The sequence below is a fragment of the Tyto alba genome, unplaced genomic scaffold, assembly GCF_018691265.1.
Source record: "Tyto alba isolate M040663 unplaced genomic scaffold, T.alba_DEE_v4.0 Super-Scaffold_20, whole genome shotgun sequence".
In the NCBI taxonomy this organism is placed as follows: Eukaryota; Metazoa; Chordata; class Aves; order Strigiformes; family Tytonidae; genus Tyto; species Tyto alba.
This window is the reverse complement of record NW_024881283.1, coordinates 2,453,731-2,473,681: the sequence shown is the minus strand read 5'-3', so window position 1 is coordinate 2,473,681 and position 19,951 is coordinate 2,453,731. Positions and strand designations below refer to the sequence as shown.

General features: G+C 42.8%; 1 protein-coding gene across 1 annotated transcript; it reads right to left on the bottom strand.

Moving 5' to 3' along the window:
- Positions 1-3,305: 3,305 nt before the first annotated feature.
- On the bottom strand, positions 3,306-5,744 carry LOC122153508. The gene is given in 3 exon segments (XM_042793541.1): positions 3,306-4,631; positions 4,633-4,717; positions 5,641-5,744. Coding segments are annotated over 3 exon segments (1,515 nt in total).
- Between the last annotated feature and the right edge of the window lie 14,207 nt (positions 5,745-19,951).

The following is a 19,951-nucleotide window of genomic DNA, read 5'->3' as shown; positions in this document are numbered from 1 at the left end:
GCTCCTGCAAGTGCGTCTGTGTCGCTTGCTTCTTCCTGAAAGTGAAACAAAAAGACAAATTCGCTTCTCGGGTTAGAAAGAGGGAACAATCCATCTAGTGTGAATCTTATGGGTTTTCCCACAGGCATCTTTCGCCTTCCAGGTATATTTGTTGAGGGGTGTGTCCAACACCAGTGGTACTTTGCCCACTGTGGGAAGTTCAACCAAAACGGGTTGTCCTGGAAAATAGGATGAATTGCTGGGCTGATCAGGACCATGTGGGGCTGGCATGATTGCTGGAGGTTTTGGACAGAATGCTGTGATCTTTGGGCATCCATTTGCTCCCCAGCGACTGTTGACGCTGGTCACTGCATCCCCCACTCGCTCAGCCCATCCTGGCTTATGCGGTTTGAGGAAGCGTTTTAGCAGACCGTTTGTTCTTTCCACTATTCCATTTGCTTGTGGGTAATACGGGGTATGAAACACCCACGAAATTCCCTCCTGGGCTGCCCACTCTTGGACCACTTTGGCTGTGAAATGTGAGCCATTATCTGATTGGATTGACTGTGGTTTGGGGAAAATTCCAAACCATTCTTTCAGGGCTTTTATTGTGTTTTCTCCTGTTGCCTTAGCACACGCTTTAGCTTGCACTAGTCCAGATATTATCTCTACACCTACTAATACATAGTGTTTCCCTTCTGACTTTCGAAAGGGACCAATGTAGTCAATCTGCCAGGCCTCCCATAGGCCTTTTCCCTCTCTCAAGTGCAGGGGGTCGCCCTCCAGAGGGTGTCTGTCCAGTCGGACACGACATTGCTCACAGGAAGATATACAGGTTTTACATTCTTCCCTGGTAACTGGCCACCCTCGGGCCTGTGCCTCGCAATAGAGGTCCTTCACTCCTGAATGTTTCCGTTTTACATGTAGCCATTCCAATAGGTTCTCCCAATTTTCTGCTATCTGGGTGCTTTGTAGGGGTGCCAGCCGGGCTAGTTCATCCACCTCAGCATTCCACCGACTCACTGGGGTCTCATCCTGTTGATGAGATGCTACCCATGCTACTGCAAATTTCCCTTGCTTGGCAATAGCAAGGATATCTTGCCATTTTTCCTTTTGCCATACAGGTATTCTATTGACCTCCCATCCATTTTGTTCCCAGAATGGAAGCCATTCAGTGCATCCTTTGAACACAGCATAAGAGTCAGTGTAGATATAGACAGAAGAAGCAGATTGAGCCTCGTGTTGGAAAACGCTCCACACAGCAATTAGTTCCCCTACTTGTGCGCTACCTTCTCCTTCAGTAATGATCTGTTTCTTGGTGTCTACCTGGAGTGCCACAGCTCGATATTTCCAAATTTTTCCCTCTCGTTTTGATGAGGCATCTGTAAACCAGACGTTCTGCAATTGTCCAGAAAATGGAGGAGCTACTTGTATTACAGACAAAAGCTCAGGTGTTTCCCTATCTGGGTCTACCTCCTCTTGTATATTTAACACTTTTGTGGCTCCTTCTGTTACCGAAAAAATTTCACAATAGTGCTCTATTTGTGCGTACCACTTTCGCACGGAGGCTCTCTGGGCCACCCCGTCAGGGGGTGGAGTTCCTGCCAAAGCTGCTTTGATCACTTTAAATGGGCCTCTGAGAACTATAGGCTGTTGCCGAATGGTGCGTTCAGCTTCTCTCAGAGCTAGACTAACCACAAATAGACCTTTTTCCCAGGTTGTATACCTTTTTTCAGCATCTTTAAAGCTGCGAGAATAGAAACCAATTGGCCTAACCGGACCCTCTGGTCCTTTTTGCCATAAATGTATGGACAGTCCAGTCTTGGCAAATCCCCATTCAATTTGAACTGGATCTGTTGGGTGAATTGGACCCAAGGCTTGATAGGCAGTCGCTTCAAACACTAACAACTGTAAAGCCTCCTCATGGACCTCGGTCCATTCCCACTGAGCTCTCTTTCTCAGCAGGTCATACAAGGGCCTAGCAATAATTGAAAAATCGGGAATGTGTTTCCTCCAAAACACAAGCAATCCTAGTTCATGCTGTAAGTCTTTCTTTGACTCAGGCATTTTGATCTGATCAAGGGAGGAGAGAGTATCTGGTGGGATACACGTCATCCCTCCCTTCCACCAGATTCCCAAAAATTTTACCTCACTTGAAGGGGTTTGAATCTTCTCAGGTGGAATTGTCAACCCTATACTTTCTAGATGGGTGATAATGTCCTGCTGAGTTTCTCTAACTTCTTCTACCTGGCTCCCTCCTATGAGTACATCATCTATATATTGGTAAATCTTCACCTCTGATTTTCTGGGAATTGTTTCCAGCTCTTGTGCTAGAGCATGGTGGGCTAGTGTGGGTGAGTGCTTGTATCCTTGAGGGAGTCGTGTAAAGGTGTACTGTTGTCCTTCCCAGGTGAAGGCAAAGCGATCCCGGTCCTCGGGTTGTAAAGGGACCATAAAAAACATATCTTTGACATCAATTGTTGCCATGACAGGGTGAGATTGTTCCTGAATGCTTGCCATCAATTCAGCAATGTTTGGTACAGCAGCTGTTAATGGACCTGTATTGGCATTAAGCCTCCTATAATCTATTGTCAATCTCCATTTGCCGTTTGGTTTTCGGACCGGCCATGCTGGAGAGTTGAAGGGGGAGTGAGTGGGAACAACAACCCCTTGTTTTTTCAAATCTTCCAGAACTGGTGTAATTCCCTCCCTTGCTCCTAGAGGCAATGGGTAGGGTTTTACATTTGTCAATTTGGAGGGGGGTAAGGTAGGTGCTGCTTGCAACAACCGTACCTCTGTGCCTGATGTTTCGGTTAATTGCCTGATCTGGGGAACACCAAAAGACCATGAATTTCCCTGGGTGTCCCGCCACTGTCTACCTTTTAAAACATCTATACCTAAAAGATTCATCTGGAAAGATCCTATGGCCACCATAGTGTTGACAGGGTTTTCCTCTCCTGGTAACCAGAGTGTCACCGGAGTCATGGGCACTGACTGTGTTTTTCTCAAGGCATCCAAGACAATTAGATTTCTAGACGGAATTGAAATCCCACATAATTCTGCTTCGGTTCGCGTTAGCGCGGTAATTTGTGCCCCAGTATCAATCAGAAATGTTACTAGTCTTTTCCTCGGTCCTACAGCAACAGTAATCAATAAATCCCCTTTTGAATTGCTGGTGAGTTGTCTTACAAACATCCATCCTCCGCCTCCCCCCTCACCTTCGGGGGGCGGAGGGTCTAGTTTCCCGCCACCTTATCTTCCCTGGTCAGCTCCTCTCCAAGGTCTATCAAGGGTGGAGCACTAGGGGTCGGTTTGAAAGTGACCCTTCACTCAGACCATTTCTCCACCAGTTGTTCTAACTTCTGACTCGAAAGACCATCCATCAAGTCTCGAGGAATGCCTTTCTGAAGCCCTAGTTGCCACAGTCCGTGTCGAGTCAGGGGTCTCTCTCTTCCGGGGTTCCGAATTCGGGGTGACACTGAGCCTTGGCTCTTTCCCATGAATGATGGTTGCCTACTAATCTGCTCTGCAGCCCGAACGACTCTGGCTTCTGTTCTTTGGGACGACCCACCAACAGGGCCATATTTTCTCCCAAAGTTAATCAATTCCTGGGCTACCTCTCCCCATGTCCATACTTTCCTCCCTGACTTATGATGGTCAGGGGTCACAGTCCCCTCCAGAGCAGCTGTCATTCTTTCTGCATTGGGGGTGTTTTGAATCTTCCCTTGCAATTGAATGCCAAAGGGTTTCAGAGAATCGGGGAGTCCTCGTATCAGGGGGGTCATCCTCTCTGGGTCCACAGGCATCATCATTGGTGAACCCTGGTTGGGCTTGAGTTCTCGATCATACATCATCTGCAGACAAGCTGCCTTCTGCACACTTTCGACTAACTGATCCACCGTACCTCTTATGGCAAGGGGATCTCCCCTCTCCAAGGGGTTCAGCCCTCTGGCCCAATATGCAGCTCTCTGAGTCAATGACCATGGGGCTCGGCGGTCGCCGGTAGTTAGAAACACACCCGGACCCCAATATCCTTCTGCTTCTTTCTCTGACAACATGATTCCATCCCCTCCTGACAAAGACACTCTCCAAACATACTCTGTCTCTGACTCTTTTGCAGTCCTTGCAAAATCCTTTTTCAACTTTGCCAATTCAGTTGCTGTAAATGGGACTTCTTTGGTGATTACCTGAGGACGGTCGTCGCTCTCGTCCTCGTAAACATACTCTGTTTTAACCAGCGGATACATATGAGGGACCTTTTCTACAGTTTCTTTCGCTTTCTGCAAATCTCTTTGGGGATAAATTTGCCTTATACCCTTCTCCAAAAGTTTAACTCTTGCCTCCGCCAATGTATCTGTCTCTGTCAATAATTGCTCTCTCAATTCATCCTTCAATATTGCATTTTGATTCCTTTCCTCCTCTAACAAATCTTTGGTTTCTCTCAATTGTTCCTGCAGGGTCTGTATTGCAGTCTTCAGGGAGTCTATTACAGTATCAACTTGCTGAGACTTCTGCTCTCTCTCCTCCACCGCAGCTGCCAGACTTGCTCCTAACACTGCACAAATTATGGCTTTTCCTTTTCCTCTCTTAACCTTAGCTTCCTTCTGCAATACCCTTATCCTATCCACCACACTCTGTGGTTGAAACCAGTGGTTTTTTCGCCCAATCTTGTCCCTGGATTGAGGGGCGAGATCGGTGTGCCTCCAAAAGATCATACAATTTTTCTATTCCTTCAGCCCTGAGGGCACATTATCACAAGCATCGGCTGCCTCTGAGGCGACCATTTGTTTTCCTTTTCCTGATGCAAAGGGGATCATCGTCCTGGGAGGGACACACGTCAATGTCAGAGTTCCCCTATTCTCTCCCAGGAGGTTAAATCTGGGTGTAGAACAACAAAAAAGGGGAATTTGTCCTGAGAGGGTCACAGCTTAGTATCCAAGTTTCCCCTATTCGCTCTCAGGAGACTAAAATCTGAATCTCACACACAAAGAGCAACCAAAATTGGTTTTCGTCCTGAGAGGACCACACGGTTCGCTCTCAAGAGGCCTCACGTCACTCAAACACAAAGGCAGTATCACAGCCCACAGTTCCCCCAATTTTGCTCTCAGGAGGGCACACTTCAATGTAACACGAAAGGGGGCTCAATTCATCCTGAGAGGTTTACATCCAACACGGCAAGGTAGTACAGCACTCTCGTCTCTAGGGATCCTGTCCGTGACGCCAATTAAAAAGATGTCCCGATCCGATATCAGGGAGGGTTCTTAACGATCCCAAGAGCGAGATTAAGACACAAACGAGGTCAGATGCCGGGCAACCTTGTAATCTTTATCAAACAAGCGGCTGGTAAGAGCGATAGGACAGGGAGAAAGAGGAAGAGAGAGTCAGAATCCCTAAGCTAGAAAACGGTAAAGATGCGGCAAGATTAATCACCACCACCACGAGCCCGCGATGTCCCGTTGGCTCAGTCTCGGTGTAATCGATGATGGTCCAAGCTCCAAGCTCCGCCGAAGTCCACAAGAGAGATGTTTTGGGAGCCCACATGCACTCACACACACATACGTGCACGCACACACATACGCGTACACACACAAAACGCCCGCACGCAAAACGTCCGCACACAAAAAAAAAACGCCCGCACACAAGAAACGCGCCCCCCAGTACAGAGTACGCAGTCCTTTTATCGCCTTAGTCCCCACGATTTCCTGGAAAAGTCCGCCCATTTCCACAGAGCTCGTTGTAATATGTGCCGCCCCGTGGACCTCCATGCGCGCATGCCCCAGTGGTCATGGTGGTCTCGCTGGCGAGGGTCGGCCCACGGTGCCTTCAGCCTCTGCACATCTTCCTCGCCTCAATTTCCTCCCGACCCGGCTTGCGCGCAGGTGCAGTCTGGCTGGTACTGCCAGGGATGTTGTTATTGGCGCTTCGGGCAGACGTCGTGGTTTCTTCGGGGACTACCCGTCTCCTTCAAGGCGTACTCTGTTGCATCAACAGGATGCGGAGGCCAGGAAGTGGTAGTGGTGCAGCAGCGATGTTGAGACAAACAAAGTCCTACACAGTCTCCTACAGAGCATGACAAGGGTTGCTTTGAAACCATCAAGTTTTTCTTCCACAGCTTTGCCGCAACCCAGTAATACTGGGGGTGGGATTCTTTTTCACTTTTTTTCTTGTAATGTAGGATGAAAAGCAATGAGGTAATTTGCCAGCCTTTATGCAACTGGCAGATGGGTTATATTAATATTGTGAGGACATATTGTTCCCAATGCCTGCTTAAATGGATAAATGCTATATCAGGCCTGGATTCAGAAAACTGCCAAGGCACGTGCCTGTATTTATTCCTCTTTAGCAAAGTAGTTATGTACATAGCCGGTTTAATTGAAATGGACATTTTAACTGGGTTTCCTCTGAGCTGAGGCATTAACAGTACATGAGAAAGTCGATTTTCTTTGCCGGTGTTTTGCTTCTGATTGTTTAATAACATTCTCTGACCCAGCATGACCAAGTGTTGCACACAGCTTTCCTAGAGTAACTACAACAACACTGTATTGATATTTGGGTACATTGAAGATTACAAATAAGAGCCAGGACTTGTCAGGGTGTGGAAGACAATTTCAGTTGCTGAACTGTGATCTAAGTATGTTTAAGACATCCAATAAGGTTGAGTATCTCATACACTGAGATCCCAATTCACTGCGAACATCATCTCAATTCTGTTGTCAATGTACAGATGCCATTTATGCATACTATCCCTCCACACTTCACATTAAGTAGAGGGTTGTAAGTACTCAGTGAAATCTTAAATTCAGCATAGACAGTTTAGTACACAATTAATGAACAGTCTGACACATCATTATCTTTCTCAAAACTACTGTCTTATATAAACACCTCTGATATTTTCTACAGGTGTTGTTACATTCATCTGTATGTGCTAATAGCTCTAAGATCCCCATAACATGCCTTTGGTACTATATCGCTACTGCAAACCCTCACCTCTCCTGTTTAGAGGGACTCAGAGTTTGCAGATGATGAAACTGTTTCTTATTCTCTTGACGGAGATCTGCAGAACATTCCTTCTTCTCTTCAGTGGCCTTGCTCCAAAAAGAGCAAGCAAGATTTCTTATCTAAAAATCACACTGCCAACAGGGAAAGTACAAAAGGGAATATTTCTGACTAGACTGTATCTTCCTAGCTCTCCTTCCACCTGTGCAGTAGCAACAGCATTTCTAAGGTTTGAAGAAGCTGCATGAAAATTAAAACTGATTTATTTAAAAACCTGTTACGTTTCAGCAACTCTGGTCAAGACACAGATCATAAGGGACCAGAGGGAAGTGAAGAGCCTTTTTTATCTCCTGAGAATGTCCTGGGTAGAAAGTATTACTTCTGACAATTAAGCAACAATAAATTAACAGAAACATAAGCACAGGGGCTACTCTCTCATTCTCTTTTTTTTTTTTTTTTTTTCTGAAGAGAGGGATTTAACTGTGGTAACAGGCCATTTCTAGAGGATTAACAACCTGTCCCTTTATCCATTCTGTCTGTTCACAGGCCCTCTCTGCATTCTGTTCAGCCATTTAATTCTGGCTTACAAAATGTACTGAAACAAGGGAAAAAGAAAACCACTATTGCTCTGATTCTTCAACTTGTTCTGCATAGGACATTTTGTTAATATAAGTTTTATTTATTGACTGATGCACAGTGTTAGATCATGGAAAGCCTTTGGCTTCATTATGTCAGGCAGTGTATTGACATAGAACAAAAAAGACTGCTTGAAAACTTTAAGGTCTAAGAAAAGACCTGTTGTGATTATCCTATAACTGTGGGGCTCAAGTACAAAACTAAGTACTGATTTTAGGAAATGTAGGATCCTTTTCCAACACATAAGCCAGTTTTATGTGAAACAGAAAGGCAGGGACCTGAATGCTGTGATTTCATTGCTCCTACCTTTAGGGCACAGCCAACCTTTCAGAGGCAGGGACTGTGGAGAATATATTCATCAGGGAGGGGAAGAACATTGATGGATTTACTAGTATCTTCTTTTTATTTTATTACCAATACAAACAGCTGTCTTTTTGATATACAATTCCATAGGCTGGCTCATGGAACATGTAAGGTGAAACAGTCAGGACTGAAATATAATCACCTTTGACTTCAGCAAGGCCAAGATTTCAATCCAGTAGTGTTTCAGTCGGTGTTTTAGCTTAGATATTCAAAGGCTGTATTTTCTATTCATATTGTTTCATTTTGGGGTTATTTTTTAAATGAATCATTGCCCCCAGTACCTTTTGAACTTATTGATAAATTTCCACCAAATATATCAGGCAGGCAGTTCTCTCTCCTGCAACTTCACAGAAGTTGTCACCTGGCTAGGGACAAGTATTTAAATATTGTTCCTAATTGCTGAAAGCCAGTTCTGCCCCATATCTGTTTCAAGAGGAAGAAACCAGTAAGCAAATACATACTAGACACTGTGTACGACTGTCTACAGATAGCACTTGATTGTGTATGATCTAGGATCAAATGCAGATCAGATACAGAACTCCCTGCCATTTGGTTAGCAAAATATTTAAAGGATATTCAGGGACATTAAAGAAGATTAAGGGGTAATACAAATACCTAAGATGCAGACTCAGTTCCAGTTCTCACTGACGTTGTGGTTATAAAAAACTAATAATTCCCTATAGCATCTAATCTCTTTGACACTCATTTCATTCAACTGGACTTTCATTTGGAAGAACTTAAGCCAAAATTTTTGCTTCAAATTAAGAGAGATTTGAGGAAAGCTACGTATTTGTCATATCTAAAAGACATAATGGTCTCTCTTGTATTTCACACTAACAAATCAGTAACAGGGTCTTTAGTGAAGAGTTGACTCTCATATGCCTTTTCTGATCTATGGGGAGACAGCAACATTCAAAAAGGAACCAAGTCTGTGGTCCATTTCTTGTACTGATGCACTTGCACCCACACTGGCTATAAAATATGGTGAGAGAAAGCTGCAGTGATTGACACGGGGAGGTTGGGTAGTACAGCTACCCCAAGTGTATTGATCCAAGCTAAAATCCTTTTTCTACTGGAGGAAATGATAGTACATATATATATTATCACTTTCCCAGATTAACTCTTAGAACAACTTGTGAGGTACAGGTTATGGCAGCTGCCTTGGCGATAGCTGATGATGCAGTTCATGTCTGTTCAGAGAGAGAACTGGAGTGACAGCAGATCTCTATCATGTCTGGGTGACCCTTTAACCGCATGACAAAAGGGAACATTGACGTGTCCTTCTGAAATACCTTGTGTAGTGCTGTCCAAACTATTAAATAGGTGTGGAAAATGTGTGCTAGCCGACTTGTCCCTGAAAGGAGTGCCTCAGACTGAAAAATACATAGGCTTTTGTGCTGCCAAGTTTTACACAGTTTGGCCTTGGCACATTTACTAATAATTATTACTCTAAAAAGTCAGGATCTGGGGATGCTATGTACATTATAGGGCTTGAGGTCTATGACAGTGAGATTTAGGCATGCACTTTCCCTGGTAAATCTAATCTATGGCCTTCCTTCCACATTGCACATTGCTGGAGTGGAGCAAATCCTTGTGCATCTTAAATCATTATTCACTTCCTTGGATGTGGTAGAGTGCTAAATACTCACATGTACTGGGAAATGATTAACACTTGCTCAGACATAAGGTGGCAGAAGAGCTGTTGGTCCTTAAAAATTCTGTAGCAGCTGCCACGAATCTGGAAAAGTTCCTCCAGGTAAAAACACAACCCTATCTATTGCCTTATTTCTGGGCTTCCTCAGTCAGCTGGGACTAATTAAGATAACGGGGCTATAAAATGGCAGCAGAAAGCATTTCCTGGCTCTTCTGGGTAGCTGGTTTGTTGGGGTGGGTTTTGATGCATTATGAGTGGGGAAAGAAATGGAGTATGTTAATGCTACCGACCAGGGAGAAGGGGAAGTTGTGGGATTCAGTGTTCTGCTAGAAACTTGCCCTCTTAATGAGGTGATCGTAAAATGCCAATTCCCCAAAGCTAGCACATATTTTTGTATAGTGTCTTTATTTTTTATGAGGTAAGGATAGCTATTTTTCCACTTTGTCTGACAGCAGGCTGACCAAATACTACTCAAAGGAATATTGTGGCTGCTCTATGCTTTCCTCTTTCCTTTGGCTGTACAGTTCTCATTAGCTTTTAAGTTGCATTATAGATCTGCTAACAGTTGTGCAGTTAAATCATTAATTACCTTCTCAGTCAGTTGGGAACGCAATTTCACTTTGGTTTGCAGTTTGTGCTCCACAGTAGATTACTTAGTTAAGCCATAAACATCTTCCGACAATATAATTTAAAGAAGTTAATGATGAGGAAGTTTAGACAATTTTATCACAAAATAATTCTTAGTTAGGCATGTGAAATAAAGTGTTTATGAGGGCAGAGGTTTTTAGCTATGCAAATATCAGGCCAGTCATGTAAATAAATGGAATGAAAAATTATGTGATGTTGTGGAAAATTATTATTACTATTATTATTTTCTGTCTAAAAGATTAAAGGTGAAATAAGGATTGAGCAGAATAAGTGTACTGGGAGCCTAAACATCTGAGATTGTTCCTGACTTGTGTTTTAAGTGAGTCTCTGTGCTCCTGAATTCTGGATGGTTTTTCACCCTTTGTTTTGTCTATTAAAATTAGAAAATCTTCACCACAATCTGTTTACACCTACCACAGTACAGTCCTAATTTCAATTTGCATGCTAAGGAAATACTCTATTCTTGCTAATAAACATACATTCAAATGCAGCAAAGCTTCTAGGTGTATTGTGGGTTTTGTCATGGGATGGAGGTGGTGGCAAAGGTTTCTACTGCAAGCTTTTCAAAAGCTGTTGATTTCCTAATTAATCTAATTCCTCTAGTGTGCTTCAAGGCTGAGTCAGTCCAAGTATTATTTGTTTCAAAGTATGGAGGCCTGGGCTTGTTTCTCCAGACAGGAGAGCAAAGCTATATAGAGGGACTGTTATCACCCAGTCTAAATAGGAAGAATAACAGCAGAGAGAAGGAGACATTTTTAACAGTGCATGATGGTCATTTAGCAGAGACCAGCAATTCCAAGAGGAAAATTTGGGGGCTGGTGTTAAAGGATTTTTTCTAACATAAATTTTAAAAAGAAACTTCCACTAGATGATTATTTTCTGATACCTGCTAAGGCACTGCTGCTAAAGGTGTAAAGCATTTAAAATTAAAGCTGTCACTTTGCCATGTGTTCTCAGATAGGTGCGTCTTAACTTTCCCTCCTGAACAGAAAGAAAAACAAATTGTGAACAGGTCTCCAATCCATTTTGCTGTGCTAATGACAGAAGTGTTGTCATGGAACAATTATTTTTCTCATGAGTTATGAAAGAGGAGAGGAGATAGGAGTTGAGAAACTGGTGTATGAAAATGGGAGTTGAATTTTAGAGAATTTAAATGTTCTCCCTCATCCAGGAGAAGGTGGGTGAGATGTTGGCAGACTCAGCCCGTCTAACCCAAAAGTGAAATGGAAGGAGATTTTACACCTGGGATGAAAACAATAGGAAGAGAAACAGGAGGGCAGGCTGAGCCATGCAGAATTATTGTAGAAAAATTCAGAGGGTTTCTGACCATCTCCTCTGCGGATCTGAGATTTATTTAGATGAAGCCTGAACAGTTAACAACATAACATTTCAAAGAAAATGGTATGGTAAATAAACTTGAATGAAAACACAGAAGCTAAACAGAGAAATTTGGCTCCTTGGTTGCAATTTTACTTGGTTTTCTGATCGATTCTCCACTGTTCCCTGGGTCAGGCCAGCATGTACAAAATTCTTTATATTCCTTCATTAATAATTTGCCTTCATTATGTCAAGCTGTCTTGTTTCTCTTGTGCTGTAAGAGAGTGAGAGAGCTCTATTTTGTAGTTATAACAACTTTACTATTATGCTAAAAAGGCAATGTTTTGTTAGAAATACAGAATTTTCTCTGTCTTCTATAGTCCAGTTTTAGCAATGACTCTAGACATTTCACTGATTCATTAACAACTGTGGTGGGTTGACTCTGGCTGGACACCAGATTCCCACCAAAGCAGCTCTATCACTCCCCTCCTCAATTGGACAGGGGAGAGAAAATATAACAAAAGGGTCATGAGTCGAGATAAGAACAGGGAGATATCATTTGCCAATTACTGACACAGGCAAAACAGACTTGACTTGGGAAAAAAAGAATTTAATTATTACCAATCAAATCAGAGTAGGATAATGAGAAAACAAAACCAAATCTTAAAACACCTTCCCCCCACCCCTTCATTCTTCCCTGGCTCAACTTCACTCCTGTTTTTCTCTACCTCCTCTCCCTTCAGTGTCACAGGGAGATGGGGAATGGAGGTTGTGGTCAGCTCATCACATGCTGCTTCTGCTGTTCCTCCCTCTTCAGGGGGAGGACACCTCACACTCTTCCCATGTTCCAGTGTGGGGTCCACCCCACAGGAGATAGTCTCCCCCGAATTCCAACACGAATCCTTCACATGGGATACAGTTCTTCACTACCTGCTCCATGGGCCCCTTCCAATAGGTTCAGTCTCTCAGGCACAGACTGCTCCAGCGTGGGTCCCCGACAGAGTCACAAATCCTGCCGGCAAACCTGATCCAGCGTGGGCTCCTCTCTCCGTGGGGCCACAGGTCCTGCCAGGACCCTGCCCCAGCACGGGCTCCCCACAGGGTCACAGCCTCCTCCGGGCATCCACTTGCTCTGGAGTGGGGTCTCCCACGGGCTGCAGGCAGAGCTCTGCTCCACAGTGGACATCCCTGGGCGTCAGAGGCACAGCCTGCCTCACCGCGGTCTTCACCAGGGGCTGCAGGGGGATCTCTGCTCCTGCACCCGGACCGTCTCCTCCCCCAGCTTCTGCAGTACCTCGATGGGGCTGCAGGGCTGTTCCTCTCACATATTCTCACTCCACTCTCCGGATGCAGTTGCACAGGGTTTTTTCCCCTTCTTAAATATGTTATCCCAGAGGCACTATCACCATCGTTGATAGGCTTGGCCTTGGCCAGCAGTGGGTCCACCTTGGAGCTGGCTGACGTTGACTTTATCAGACATGGGAAAGCTTCTAGCAGCTTCTCACAGAAGCCCCCTGCTACCAAAACATTGCCACGCAAACCCAATAAAATGAACTATTAGCTATGATTGAAGAGAGCAGCAAAGCATTTTACAGAAGCAGTAAGAAAATGCACATTATTTCACACAAAATTTTCAATTTTTGATTACATTTCAAAAGCTAATCTTTCAGCACTGGATAGTACTAAAAGAAAAACAAACAAACAAACAAAAGAAACAAAAAAAACAACCTGAATGTTTTATTAATATTTTGAGCTCTAATATTTTTTCTCTGAAAATGCAACTTGACAGAAATTGTGTCAGTCTCAATATTTTGGTGATGTCAACTAGCTTAGCAATGTATAGAATGGTATCTAATTTTTTTTCCTCCTATTTACAGATACTTTTTTCATTTGTCCTGTTTTCAGGAAAGGATTTGTGATTCTTAAATATTTGCAAAATTGTTTTCATTCTGGCTGTCCAAGCAATTGAAAGAGCATCATCACCTCTTTTCCTAAAGGCTGAAGGGAGTTCATGCATGCCAAATTAATTGTGTGAATAATATGTTTATCCCTCAGCCAAAATGCAGGCATGTGATAGACATCCCTCTGACTACACTAACAGTTGCACCTCTTGCACACTCCTGAGGATCTGTTGTGAACCTTTCATCTGACTAAAAGGCATGTCAAGGCGACCATCTTTATATTGTCAGCCTTTTTGCCATAGCTTTTGCCATTTAAGTGTCTTATAATAAGCCTCATGACCTTCCCCACAGTGTGTTATGCTAACAGAACTGGCTTGTGTGGTGTTTTTGAATCGTTTGGATCCTTGATGTGTGAGGAAGGGCTCGCTTGGGCATGCTTTCCCCTGCTTCTACTTCCTCGGCAAAAAGAGAGGGAAGTAGGCACTTTGCATAAAGAGTTTGTATTTTTCTCAGAAAGTTCCAAGGTAAAGGAATTGTACACAGCTTCCTGAAGTCTTTACAAGAGGGTTGGCTTAGCACAATAGACCTAGTAGATAGGCAGCTTTATGTTCCGCATGGAAAAGATATTAAAGCTACTGGCTTTTTTTTTTTTTTTTTTTTTTTTTTTTTTTTTGGAGGTAGGTTACAGAAATTTAGCTTTAAAAGAAAAGCTCAAGAAGGTAAATTCACTCTGTACTGGATCTCTTAAACAAACAAGTCATTCTTTCCCAAGGAGGATTTGCTATCTGAATTGTTCCCTCTTGTTGATGAGAATATCTGTAGAATTTGGCTCTGCTACAAGTACAACCATGAATAATGCACGGCGACTAGAAAAGAATGGACAGCAAATAGCAACAGGAAACAAATACCACACTTTGCAGGACAAATTTCCAGGTGCACAATAATTCCTTCTAAAATCTGTGAACCTCATGGGATTCTCATATATTTTCATGAACACCTGCAAGCAATAAATATCCTGATGCTGCATATTGCAGCTGAATTTGCTGCCTTCATTTGTGGGGGGAGAAATCATATTCATATAACTCATCTATCTTCTATGTCAAGCTCCTCTGCTCTGCTTCGCAGTTCTGCAATTCAATGTAAATAGTGGGATAGTTTGCAGCTACCACACACACTGAATAGCCTATTGTGGGGATCATGTTTGCAGGTAGGTAAAGTATTGCCACAGGACTTGATTAAGTTTGTAGGGAGTAATGGACATGCTGTTTGATAGGGGTCTGCTAAGGCACTGATCCTTTCTTCTCTCTCCCATTCAGGCATCTCACATCCAACTGGTGTAAAAAAGGGTGGTATTAGCAGGGCTTTTTAGTTTACCCTGCAGTGAGGATTTATTCCACCAGCTACTTGTAATTTCTAACTCTCTGTCAATACTACAAAGTTATATTGAGGTAACATTGATAAGGCCATGACAGCAGTGGCCCTAGGAGCTAAGACTCCCCAGCAGATAGATGAGGATATTTGTGCTTTTGTGGACAGGACCCCAACATTCACAAAACATGTTTGGGACACAACACAGGCCTTCTCTATGAAGAACTAAAGTAATTTGTGTAATAGGATTTTAGTTAGTGCATTTTCAACAAAAGCTATGGGGATTTTTTTAAGTTAAAACCAGCCTTGAACTAAAAAAAAATTACCAAAGAAATTACCAAAACCTTGTGACTTGCAGACAAGTGTTGTGTTAACAGTGGAATCTGATGGGGAAGTCAGAGAAACACCTTCTAGGATGGCTGAAGTTGGCAACTGAGAGAAGAGCCAAGGTCATCAGATCAGCAGGCTGTAATTCAAATCAAGCAAAGTCATTCAACTGATATGAAATCACTTTCGTTAGTGGTTTGTCATTTTGCACTTCTGTGATTTTGTATTCAATTTAGTCAATGAGAATACAACCCTTTACTCAGCTCAGGTGCAGCAAGAGCAGCAAAATAAGAGAGAAGCCCACTGTTTTTACTTTAAGCATGTTGAAATACACTCAAGAGAACTTCAAAGGCATGGGTAATATTGTGTACTGCAAACAATGGATCCAAAAAAATGGCCCAAGGACAGGAAAACCATGTGAATCACAGGAGTTTACCACCTTTCTGAGGCTAGTCCAAGTCTATGTACCCTAAGCACCAGAAAAAAAAAAAAAAACAAAACAAAAACAAAACAAAAACAAACAAAAAAACAAACAAAACCAACCTTTCTGGTTTGTACTTTTCAGTGCCCATGTGTTACAACAGAAGAGAATTTAGATTTGGACACAGCTGCAGTATTTCAAAGTCTTGATGAACAAGACAATACACATTTATAATTCCTTGTCTAAAAAAGCTTCACTTAATCCTGCTGGAATTCCTATTCCTCTGACCCTAAAGTAGATCAATGCCCCAACTGATTAGTGTAAGAAACATTTCGCACAAGTATGTATGGGCTTGTTAATTTACCTTTGTGCCAAGGGGTATTTTCATGAGAAAGTGAATGGGTAAATGTGGCCTTTTTGACAGATCTAAATATATAATTTTTTTTTTTTCCATTAAATGCTTCAATAAAGAATGCACACACTTGGACAGTGCAGTGGCTTTATAATCTGTACATGGAAAATCTAGAGATCATTAATCAGGCTGCAAACAATGAGAAGGTGAGACTCAGCCTATGGCTGTATGTTTTAGAACTAAAGCTTCTTGTTAAAAAAAGTGGTATATTTTGCATATTTTCCTAGCTAAGAAAGCACTACATAAATGATATCTGACTAGGGAATTGTACACAACTTTTCTATTCTTTAGTTTGGCTTCCCAGACTGAGATAGGAGTTATGTATTATTGCAGTAAAGGCAAAAATATTCAGATGTGAGACAAGAAATGACTTAAAAGCAAATGAGTTGTTATTCCATGATAGTGCCTAAATTTTCACCTATCCACCATTTTCAAGCCTAGTCTTGTTGTTTAATGTGAAAAAGCTTACCTGTACAGAGTGATGTCAAAGCTCAGCCATGGGGGATGAAAGGAGAGGGTTCTATCTTCTTGCTGTCTATCCTCTGTGGCCATCAGTTGCAGAATGCCTGTGAGGACCACCGACTCCTTGGACACCTTATTGCAGCCTTTCAATATATAAAGGGGTCTTACAAGAAAGATGGAGAAAGAGTTTTTACCAGGGTCTGCAGTGACAGGACAAGGGAAAAAGGTTTTAAACTGAAAGAGTGTAGGTTTAGATTGGTTATAAAGAAGAATTTTTTTATGATGAGGGTAGTGAGACACTGGAACAAATTTCCCAGAGAAGTTGTGGATGTCCTGTCCCTGGAAATGTTGAAGGCCAGGTTGGACGGGGCTTTGAGCAACCCGAACTAGTGGAAAGTGTCCCTGCCAATGGCAGAAGGGTTGGACTAGTTGATCTTTAAAGATCCCTTCCCACCTAAACCTTTCTATGATTCTACAATTCACCTGCTGTGCAGAACATCTAAGTGCTATTTTGAGGGAAAAGAACCTTCTCCACAAAGAAGCATCTTCCTCAGGTGAGCTGAGAAGGAAATGTGGTAACTTGTTCTTATGCCTTTGAAGCTCTTCAGTGACATATTGTCCCTTCGTATTGTAGGATGCCATCTATTCCATAGCTGGTGACTACTTCTGTAGTAGATGCTCTGTAGTTAAAAGGCAGGGAGTAGTATCTGGAATAAACAAAGTAGAGGCGGAGAAGGGAAAACACTTGGCAATGGAGACAGATTAATGCTGACTAGCTTGTAAGCATACTTTGTAGCAGAGCAGTGGATGTGTTCACAGAGATTTTAAAACATTATTTTCCTTTCTGGTTTGGACAGATAAGAGAGCAGTTGAGCAGAGTAAGATGGATTTTCTACAAGGAAGAGAAAAGAATCACCACTGACAGAGTGGGCAGCAGAGTGAGAGGACACAAGGATGAGAAGTTATCTTCACAGAGAAGATAACCAGAGTTCAGGGGCATCGTTCTGGTTCTAAACTTCTGATTAGATTAAGTTGCAGTAGACCTAGGGGCAGCTTTACTATACATGGGACCAGTTTAAAACTGGCTCCTGGGATGGTGTACCCTGCCTGCCTCCCAGATGGGTGATTGCTTCCCTGCCACCACGCTGAAGTGGCAACAAAAACTGCTGGAGGGAGGGCAGGTGTGTGTTAGGAAGGCCGGGAAAGGCTGGATCTTTCTTTATGAGTGAAACAGGGTGCGAAAGCATAATGATCTACAGTTGCAGCCCTGGGACCTAAACTAGGCTGCCAGATGCTCAAGGCAAGGGGATTCTGATTCATTTAGGAATCAAGTCGAGCTCCTCAGGAAGGTGGTCCTGCATCCATGAGACCCAAGAGAAAACTAAGGCCAATTATAATGCCCTGGAATGGAGAAGGGACGAAGGCTGAGGGAGGGTTGACACAGAGAATGAACAAACCTGCTTTTTTTGCAGAAAAGATGAACACATCAGGCTTTTAAACTGTTTAATTTTTCCACATCAGCTTTATTTTGGTCAACAGCGAGGGTCACCACAGAGAATTAACACCGCTGTGTACCAGTGTTTGCTGACTGCTGCACTGGAAATGCACTGAACTGCTTGCATGCTAGTGAAACAAATGGGGGGGGGGGGGGAAGATTAAGAGTTTGTAAACATGACTGCTCCATAATTCATGGATGATTTCCCTCAAAGTATATATTCTTCTAATGAGCCTCCTTTAAATGCAGTGATTGTAATTTTTGGTAAGCATTTTCCTTTTGAGAAAGCAGTAAAATGTAAGTGATAACATCAAAAAATCCTTATTTCAGTTGCAGTGCACAGCGTTTCTGACTATAAGTTAATAGTTTACATACTAATTTTCTCATCTCTCTGACGGGCAGAAAATTGCTTTAATATAAATGCAGTTAAATTTCTCATTTTATATCTACACACTTAGGTTCAGAAATTTATTACAAGCAGTATCAAATTGTTTCATAGCAATTTAACAGCTTTTGTTGAAGAAAAACATGTCAAGTTGGTGGTGGAGGTAAAATTTTTCTCACATAATTAATGTACTTTTATATTTATTGTCTAATCAATTATTTTAAAGGAGACTTGAGAAATGTAATAAAAGTGTTTGACTGGTTCTTGGAAAAGTTAAGCTGGGTTTCTGAGTGTGCAGAGGAATTTTTGTTTTTTTACCACCCAAATAAAAAGATTTAAATTTCACTTTACAAGTAAAAGTAAAAATGACAACAATTTTGGTTCAAAAATTCTCCCACTGTTCCAGGAGGTGAGAGAATAAGAAGGAAAATAATTTATCTATTTATCAACTCAGCATTCCTTTTGAAAACCATACTTCTTTTCCACTTATACTGTCAGCAACTCACTCAGTAAGGTAATAAAGCATGGTCTTATACTGGAGGATTATATTATCAACTTCACCGAGGCTGTTCAGAACCATTCCAGTGAAGGGTTAAGTCTGATCTTAATATTAAGTAGTTCTTTACCTTCACCTCTCATCCAATGGTAATCAGTCTTGAAATGCTTTTTTAACTGACATCATCTGCATAGTACCAGTGGTATCCAAAGGGACTACAGGTGTACTTACTCCTGAGCATCACTTCAAGGCCATTTTTGGTTTGGGACTTGGATTCTTCTATCTCATCTGGAATCAATCCCATCCAATAATTAATTAAGCACTATTATTATTATTAACGATTTTCATCAAAAGCCATCCCTAGTCAATGAGCTGTAAAGGACAATAGTTTAATCTCAATCTTGAGAAAAGGTTATTACAAAATTTCCCATACTGGGTAAGGTCTTTAGAAGGAAAATGTGCCTGCCCCTCTTTTCTTCTCACCTCCTTTTTGGAAATTGTTCATGATTTTCACTAGCTCTGTTCTCTGTAACATCTGCTATAAGTAAGAGTACCAGTTACACTGATTTGTGTTCTGCTTCTGTGATTCATGGCATGCCATGTGGTCGTTATAATTGAGCTCCAGAACGAAGATAAGCAAGAAAAAGATAAAGCCACTACAGACAATGCAAAATGTTACATTTAGGACGATACGAGGAAGACATCGAAATCTCATTTGCAGCCCCGGGGGAAGTTCATTGTTAGAAGGTTACCGTTGCTTTACCCCGAAGGCGAGTGGTAAACTCAGGCAGCCGACAGTACCAGGTCATTTAACTTCCCAGGAGCGGCTCGCCGATGGGAATCGGTTTTTATAAACCGTGTATGAAGGGACACATTGAGGTAGCCCCGGCGAGTGAGTGCCAGCGCGGTGGAGCCGGCGAGGAGCGACTGGGCTCGGCTGGCTCGGGCTCGGCTCGGCGGGCTCGGCTCGGCTGGCTGGGCTCGGCTGGCGGCTCGGCTGGGCTGGGCTCGGCTCGGGCTCGGCTGGCTCGGCTCGGCTCGGCTGGGCTCGGCTCGGCTCGGCTGGGCTCGCTCGGCTGGGCTCGGCTCGG